General features: G+C 28.8%; 1 protein-coding gene across 1 annotated transcript; it reads left to right on the forward strand.

The window, feature by feature from the left end:
- Positions 1–1291: 1291 nt before the first annotated feature.
- On the forward strand, positions 1292–2927 carry LOC124946004 (solute carrier family 25 member 44-like). The gene is made up of 2 exons (XM_047486552.1): positions 1292–1437; positions 1686–2927. The coding sequence occupies exons 1-2, from the start codon at positions 1411–1413 to the stop codon at positions 2742–2744; spliced, it is 1086 nt and encodes a 361-aa protein (XP_047342508.1). The 5' UTR covers positions 1292–1410; the 3' UTR covers positions 2745–2927.
- Positions 2928–9549: the final 6622 nt, after the last annotated feature.

Consider the following 9549-nt stretch of genomic DNA (forward strand, 5'->3'; position numbering starts at 1 on the left):
TAATTTTTCAGGGCAGAGATATATATGAGAAAAGTTAATGGAACCTTTTTTACAACAAATGTTTTTTAAAGGATACATTTGTTATTTTGTAAATTTGTCATTAATTTTTTTTTAAGACTTGTTATATCTGATTTTTATTATTCGTTATTTAATAAATTATATATTTGATCCTAATAAATTAATTTTTATTATATCAAAACATTATCACTTGCGTTTCTTTTATATTGTAGGTACTATAAATATAATCATATTAGAATTTTAAAATTATTAATTTATATATACAATTCAAAATAAAATACTCAAATCACATTAAAAATAAATATAATCCTAACCTATTATAAAAATAAAATAAAACAAATAATTAAACAAATATTCCAATTAACATATTATGTTATCAAACAAATATTAAAAAATAAACTTAAGATTCCAAAAATAACTAAGATCAAACAAGCTACAAAATAATTTTAAACAAAATCATTTATCTATAAAAATATAAAATATTAGGGTAGGCCTGAGATAAGCCCATGGACTGGTAAGTGGTAACCCACCCAATGACATCCCAAGAAACCCTAAAATGCACTAAAAGTCCTTATTAATATATATTTTTTTTAGACCGAAAAGAGTATTATATTTATTTATAAACTAAAAAAAGTATAATTTATACATATTAAAGTCATTATATATGTTCGATTTGTGGGATACTTGTTTTACAAAAATAAATCTATTAGGACAGTAAATTTCTAAAAATAAAAGTATTATATACATAGAAATATAATTACTTATTCAAAAATAAATTTCTCTTAGGAAATTTATTGATATATATATATATATATATATATATATATATATATATATATATATATATATATATATATATATTAGACTCAGATTTAGCATGGATCATTTATAAAAAAAAGACTAGATTCAACTATAATGTTTTGTTTTTTATGTTTAGATAATTTAAATCATTATAATAAATATAAATAATAATTTGATGTGAATAAAGATCCTATTTACAATAATATACATATATAAAAAAAATTGTTAATTAGAAACATATTGAAAGTTTGTCGTTTGTTTTTGATTTGAATCTAAATGTAAATAAAAATAAAACAAGTGTCACATATTAAAAGAAACAAAACAACTAAAATAAATGTTTTTTTTTTTTAGTACAGTCGTATTAGATGATGATGATGATCCTAGCCCTTAAAAGGGAAAATGATCACAAAGCGGTGATAGCCACGTGTCCATCTTCCCGCTTTTATCTACAAAACCCTCACTGAATGAAATCATCAACTTCTCGCCGTCGCCTCCTTCCTTCCTTCCTTCATCGGTATTCATTCTTCTCACGGCGGCGCATTCCAATCCACGAACACTCTCTAAATCCGTCGTTAGGATGATCACCGCACGATGGTTAACCTCTTCTCACAGTCACTGGTAAGTTTCTCTGGTGGATTCATCGCTATTCACTCTGAAATGCTTGATCCTTTCATCCTCGCTCATTTCCGTTCTCTAATCTCTCTTCGCAAACGAAAAAAGTTGAATAGTTTGCCAAACTTATTCGGTTAACTGCATTTCTATTTTACATCTCTTAATCACGTAGTACAGTATATATATATACTTGTATTCTTCTTAGTATTTTCATTTTCTTGAGTTGAGTTGAGTTGGGTTCTACTACAAATCAGAAAGTGGCGAAGATGAGTCTAGGTGCGGCAGAGGACGATTCGGCATCGGAAATCCATCTTCCAGCCGATATTGATTGGGAGATGCTGGACAAATCCAGGTTCTTCTTCCTCGGTGCCGCCTTATTCTCTGGTGTATCAGCTGCTCTATACCCAATGGTTGTTCTCAAGACCCGTCAGCAGGTCTCTCTTGGCCAGATTTCATGTTTAAAGACCGCATTTTCTATCCTCAGGCACGAAGGACCAAGGGGATTCTACAGCGGTTTCGGGACTTCATTAATGGGTACAATCCCAGCCCGAGCACTGTACATGGCTGCCTTAGAAGTTACGAAAAGCAGTGTTGGAACCCTCTCTGTAAAGATAGGTTTCTCTGAGACTACTTCCACCACTGTTGCAAACGCTGCAGCTGGGTTGAGTGCAGCCATGGCTGCTCAAATGGTTTGGACACCGATTGATGTTGTGAGTCAAAGGTTAATGGTTCAAGGTGGGTATAAAAATCCACCTGTTAAAGAGGTTCAAAATACGTATAGATATAAAGGCGGAATTGATGCGTTTCGTAAGATTATACATTCTGATGGCTTTAGAGGACTATACAGAGGGTTTGGGATTTCCATTTTGACATATGCACCGTGTAATGCAGTTTGGTGGGCAAGTTACTCAATGACTCATAGGCATATATGGGGCGGTATTGGGTGTTATTGTTGCACGAAAGATGAAATAAATGGCGGGTCTAAACCAGATTCAAGGGCGGTTGTGGTAGTTCAGGGTGTTAGTGCTTCCATTGCTAGTGGATTCTCAGCTTTGCTGACAATGCCACTCGACACTATCAAGACGCGATTACAGGTTCTCGAAGGTGGTGTGGAAGGAAATGGACGTGGGTCGCCTAGTTTGGGCGAAACGGTGAAGAATTTGGTTAAAGAAGGCGGTCTCAGGGCTTGTTACAGAGGGCTTGGTCCTAGATGGGCTTCAATGTCCATGTCTGCAACAACCATGATTACTACTTATGAATTCCTCAAGAGGCTTTCTGCTAAGAGCAATCAAGACTGCTTATGCCCATCATAGAGGATCACTTTGTTCCATTCTACAGGTATGATTAAGTTAAAATTTCTGCTTAATTAGTGAGTGAGTAATGCATATGGTTATTGTAGATCTTGTAAATAGTAACAAGACTGGTTTCATTATTGTTTTCACTATTCCCACTTTGGGTTTTCATGTCAGATTGCTTGTATCTTTGTATTTTCTCAAGATCTGGTCTCATCCATTGCTCTTAAAGTAAGTAATATTTAAATAGATGTAGTACTCATAAGCACTTGGTTATGATTAGGATTTGCTTTACAATAATAATATACTAATGAACTCTGCATGTATTTGCGTGACTAGATCTGGAATGGATACTGCCCTATTTATTTATTGGTCTGAGTTGTTATTATATTATAATAACTGTGGATCTATTGCAGAGTTATGCTAATTTTAAGCATTAATTCCATTTAGTAAATGATAAACTTTGGGAAGATGACCAAATTAATGTTTCTGGCCCGGAGTTGGTGGACAATAGGAGGTTTTTTTTAAGGGATACCCTAGGGGAGTCCAACTTAGAGTTTTTTTTTTTGGATGTTGATTGAGTTTAGGATTTTTATTACAACTCATTATATTCACATTTATTGAAAGTTTAGATCAGTTTTTAGAGTCCTAATGGGTGATGAGATTAGAACATGTAATAGAATGATCGGAGAGGTGATGACAATGGATACTCGTAAATCTACTCGTAAATCTACTCGTAAATCTATTAGCGACCTGGGCATTTGGGATACTCTAAGCGACTTTAGTTGTAAGTTTTCTTTTTTTATATACTTTTGTGTATTTTAAGAAACATTTGAAATATCTAATATTATAATATTAGAAATTATTAAAAATTAGTACAAATGTATTTGGTTTCTCTCTAATTAAATAATTCTAGGCCCCAATGCAAATTTCTAGTTGGTCTCATCATAATGCAGACCCTGTCTAAACCCTATATCAAATTTAGTACAAATTTGGGATGGGTAACTGTCTAAACCACTCCTAAACTTATATAAAAAATTATCCAATTTAGATCTATTTTTACTTTGTACATTATGATGGGGGCTGAAAGTGAGGCTAATATTCCACTCGATCAATTATTTATTAACTCGAGTTCGAACGAGTTTATAAAATTGAGCTCAATTCAATTATTTATATACAAGTTCGACTTGAGTTTATAAAATTGAGCTCAATTCAACTATTTATATACAAGTTCGACTTGAAAGACATGAAATAATATTATATTTTTTAATATTTATAAAATAATTATTTATTTTAAATTTTAAATTGTAACATTAAAATAAATAATAAAAAATTATTTATTATTAGGCTCAAGAAGGCATGAGGCATGAATTTGGTTATGCTCAAGTCGAGTGGTTTACGAGCTCATTTATAACATATTATTGATTCATTTATATTTATATTTATATATATATATATATATATATATATATATATATTTATTTATTTTACACATTAGGTATATATTTTTCTTTTACACATTAGGTATATATTTTGATTCAGTAAAAAATAAATTGTAATATTAAACTTTTTTTTATATATACATTATAATATAAAATTATTATATTCTTATATAACATAAAAAGTTAAATAAAAATAAATAACAAATTGTTTTTACTCGGGACTTTGGGTCTATAACTGTAATGGACAGTTGGGCCACTGTGATAACCTAAATATTTAGTGCGACACTAAAGAACTGTACTTATTTATTTTATATTTTCACCTTTTGTGTTTTATTTATTTTAATTAGCCTTAGTTTATAGTGAACTCCACGTTAGTAACAATTATGCCAAATAATTCCAAGGTTTCCTCAAGTTTTATGAATATAGTTAATGTACCGTTTATCTCTCTTAATAACGAAATGCAGACTAGTTCAGGAGTAAAAGTCTCAATAAGAGGTAAAAGACAAATTTACATTCTCAATAAGAGGTAAAAGACAAATTTACATTGGAGATTATAATGGGTACTCGATATTCATGTGTAATGGATAGTTTTTTTGAGTATTTTAAATTGGATTCGGGTTGAACATGAGAAGGGTTGAATTGGAGAAGAGGTACAGAGCCCCGAGGTTTGGGCTGCCTCAACCCTAATAGAAAAAAAGTCTTTATATTTTTTTGTTAACTTAGGTCAAGTTTAAAAAATTGATAAAAAAAATGTTTTTAGTGAGGTTTAACCCATAACCATATAAAATTTAAATTTGTATGTTAAACCACTAAGTTACACCATTTTACATTTAGAATTACAATAGATTTTAGTAAATACCTTAATATTTTTAACAAGTGGGCTGCCCCGAGGAGTGGACTGCCTTAGCCCGAGGGTTTACCGGGCTTACTCCAGGGCTGGCCCTAAAGAGATATCCTTGGGGGGTGAAGATTTCGAAACTTGATACCTAGTTATATTAAAATTGAAAACAAAATGATTTTTATTAAAGTTTAAAGTGACATTTCAAATGTCAATCATAACCAACATCACAATAAATATCTCATTTATTTTATTCTTTCATAAAATTATTTTTCTCTTGAATCATGGACTAAAATGAAAGTAAAACCTCCTACATTTTAGATCCCCTCGTCGACACTAATGAATTTAAGTCATTATTGTCTTTATTTTTATTTTCTAATTACAAAATATTATTTCTCTATTCTCCCTCTTTATATTTTATTTTTCTTCCATATTTGTTATCCTGTAGGTAATAATTATAAGTTGGAACGGCTAATGAATTAATATGTAGGCAATGGTGGATGAATGAATATAGGTCAGGTGATATTGAACATTCAAAGCTTATTATTGTAAGTATTTTTCATTTTGATATTCATTGATATTATAAATAAATAAATAATAACCTCGATCTCCAGAATAATATCTGTATATCTGACACTGTATCCCCAGACCAGAACAGAACAGAACAATGGATGCATGCACGTGGACCAATTATATAATTTATTGATCAGAAAATTAAATAAAAATGGATCAAGCACGTGACTGAAGGAGACCTCAAAAGCACACAAACCGTGAACCCATATTTATTTACTTGTCATTGATTCATTGCCTTTTTCTGTCGATATATAACACATCCATACCGACCCGACCCGATCATTTCCCAAGTAAAGTAAAGTAAATATGCTTGCTAGAGCCTAGAATAATCATGATATCATGACCACCTAAGGGAATATAATATAATAGACTTTGTTTGGAATATATACAATTTCCAACCACAATCTTATTTGGTATTATAAGTAATATTTAAGAATTTAATTGTCCTTCAATCATTTTTTTAACTAATAAAAGAAAATTACATATATAGTAGAAAAGAGCTTGATCATGTTCCCATTAGTTTATTTTAAATAAACTATCATTAAGAATAATACTCTCTTTTTTCTTCTATAAATCAATCTAAATTGATAGCTAACAGTTTGGAAATTGTGCTTCAAGAATTATTATGAAAATATCTTTGTTTGGTATTATTCAAATAATATTTGGGCATTTTATAGTATTTCCATAATAAAACTAGACTAAAACAAAATAAAAACAATCATTATTTACAAATAAAACTATATTTGGTAGACATTAAACTATTATAAAATAAACATATCTCAAATACATTGTAACACATAAATAAGATAGAATACATAATTAAACAATAAAAATTATATGAAGACATCCGAATAAGATAATTAAATATTTGAAAAGCTCTCAATTCTCATCAGAATTATTAAGCCTATAAAATCCGTCATAATCATTTCAAATTGATTCATTCTAAATTCTAGATCATCTCTATTAATGGAATAAAAATGATATATGGATAGATTAGAAGATCATTTCAATTCAGTAGAAACTCAAATAATCTCACACACAATTCTTTTTACTTATTTGAATGCAATTTTTTTTTTTTTTTTTTTGTTGGGAACTTTGATTAGGGCATCAATAAAAAACAATTAATGGATAACTGATACATAGAAGCAAAACAAATTTAAAACTTTTGATCCTCAAATCACTTTCATGAAAGCTCGAATATGATTTTGATACTTCATTAAGTATTTACTCGTCAGCGTATTCTAAAAGTGTTTTGAACGCGTTTATACTAATTCTTTTATATAACCGACTTCTTTCAAATCAAAAGGTAGACTCTAAAATATGTGATTGAAAGTTATTTATGGAGAATTGAATAATTTAAAGGCTCCGCAGCTACCTCTTACCATTTAATTGTGCTTGTCCCACCCATTTAACATTTGCCTACATTCCTTTTTTTCTTTCTATATTTTCGGTTTTGGCTTCTTTGAAAGCAACCTTACTATGAATATTCTTTCATAATTTACATCACGTTGACTTAGTTTATTTGTCGTTCGCCGACGTACCAAACAAATAATTATACATCCCATTTTATCGAATAATTTTTTTTGTCTTACGAAGTGTTATAAATCACTAATCTATTTATATATATCACTTTTAAGTTTAGAATTAGAAAAATATTTTTGTTTCTTTAAACAATTTATAAAGTTACTACATTTATCTTGATTTTTCTTCCTCGATTATTATTATTATGTTAATTATAAGAAACTATAATTTAAAATTTCGAAAAAAGTTAGCACGTACTGTTCTCATGATCGACATTTCAATTAAATGAGAATATGAAAAATAAAATAAAAAAATGATCTTTGTAAAAGCATATAAAATTAGTATTTTTCTATTCTTTCAAATAATTGGATTAATGATCTCCATAAAACATGTGAGATCTGAAGGAAGGCCTACAAATCAACACACAATATCACAAAGCTTCAAAAGTCTATATATAAACATATAGAAATAATCAACAATTAATACTTTTAACTTTAGCAAATATTAATAAGAAGAATCAGGGATTGATCTTTTTTTGTTTCCTAAATAAATACTTTTTTTTCTTTAAATTTATTATATTTTTAAATGTTATACAAAATAATAATAATTGAGAATTTAAATAATTTGATAAAAATAGTAATTAATGATTGACTGCCAATTTATGTGAATTAATTTCAATTTTTTTGTTTCCTAAAACAATTCTAACAATTTCATCATGCTTAATGAGCCAACTACCCCCAAAACCAAACAAGTTCCCCTGACTAGGGCAGTCCCAACCCTAGGGCAACCCAACCAATCACTCATTTACTATACTTTTTGTTTTTTTCCCTTTTCAAAAAATTAATGCTTATAACTAGTGTTTGTTTTCTAAGCAGTAAACACATCTTTTATTATATAATATATTTGTTGTCATTTAGACCGACAAAAACTTTGATCGAATTTGGCACCTTCGAGAAACATGTTTGATTTGTGTTTATGAATTATTTGAGACTATTTTTGAATAATTTAGACAAAATTATATAATTAATTTTATATCACTTAATAATATAATGATTTTTAATTTATTATATGAATAATTGTAAGAGGTATACATTAATTTAATAATTATTTTAGATATTAAAGATAACAATAAGTGGACTTCAACTTATCTCACAAATCATAAAATTAAAGAAGGAGATGATACTCCTAATACAAGGTACACAAACATTTTTTTAGATGAGTGAATTAGAATCCTTAATTATAAATGTCATTAATTAACGATTTTTACGTAATATAGTTGTAAGATATAGGTGTGGACAAAAAATGTCAACAAATCTATAAATACGTTAATTTATTTCAAAACTTTTCCTATCGATATTTAAAGATAGTCCAAACTAACTCATTTGAAGCTTCTTCGTAAAGTGTTTTCAAATTGAGTGTTTTAACATTTACATGGCATAACAAAAAGAAATAAAAATCAAACAAAAAGTGAAGTATATATAGTCCAAATTAGGGTTTACATCCTCACATTTTCTCTGGACTCAAATAATGACATTCAAGTTATGATTCTCAATACGATTTTCATGTTAACAATGGATTGATGTAAATATTTTCGATTAATTAAACATTAAAAAGGAGCATTTATTCAACATGAATCCAAAGTGCACATAGTCCTCCAAATGATGGATCTCTTGAGATTCACTTAAAGGTAAAAAATCCAAATTCACTTTGGTGCATGGCTTCCTTCATGAAGAATCAAGATCACATCCAAAGTTAGTCTCTTTTACTTTTTATTTTTCTCCATGGATCTAAATATAATACTAAATTAACTTAACTAAATGAATTTGGAACTTATACTTTTGAATATATTGGGTTAATTTAATTTTGGATTGAATTGAGTTAATGGGGGAATATATTCAAAGTGATCGATCGATCAATCCTGATCTATACAGCAAGCTAAAAGATGCAACTACATGAAGTGATCATGATGGTCCCAATTTATACACCCTCTCTCTAGTTAAAGAAAGTATTTTTGTATAAATATATAGGTTCCTTTATGTCGAAAGTAGATACAGCTACAACCAATATATAGCTAGTTGTAAGTTAAGAAGAAAGAAAGAACAATGGGGCCAAAAAATGAGGAATTATAAATATATTATATATAGAGAGAGAGATCAGATGGCAGATCAATGGACAGCCATTAAGAAGACAGGAGCAAGGAAGTGACACATCTTTTGTCTTCAAAACCATAAGCATCAACAAACCAAAAGAATAAAGCATCTGATCATCCTAAATATTAATGTTTTATTTTTATATATAACAAATTATCCAGTTACTTCAACCTACAAATCTTGTTTAAGAGATCTTATTTTGGCTAAAAACTGTATGAATGAATGTATTTGATTAAGTCGGAAAAAAACATTATAATCAATCAATTTTAGGTTAAAAACAAAATTTATTCTAAGTTTATAAT

Source organism: Impatiens glandulifera, chromosome 7, assembly GCF_907164915.1.
Source record: "Impatiens glandulifera chromosome 7, dImpGla2.1, whole genome shotgun sequence".
Lineage (NCBI taxonomy): Eukaryota > Viridiplantae > Streptophyta > Magnoliopsida > Ericales > Balsaminaceae > Impatiens > Impatiens glandulifera.

Coding starts and splice junctions, on each gene's coding strand:
- LOC124946004 (XM_047486552.1), top strand. CDS start 1,411: ATGGTTAACCTCTTCTCACAGTCACTG. Junction 1,438..1,685: donor ACCTCTTCTCACAGTCACTG/GTAAGTTTCTCT, acceptor ACTACAAATCAG/AAAGTGGCGAAGATGAGTCT.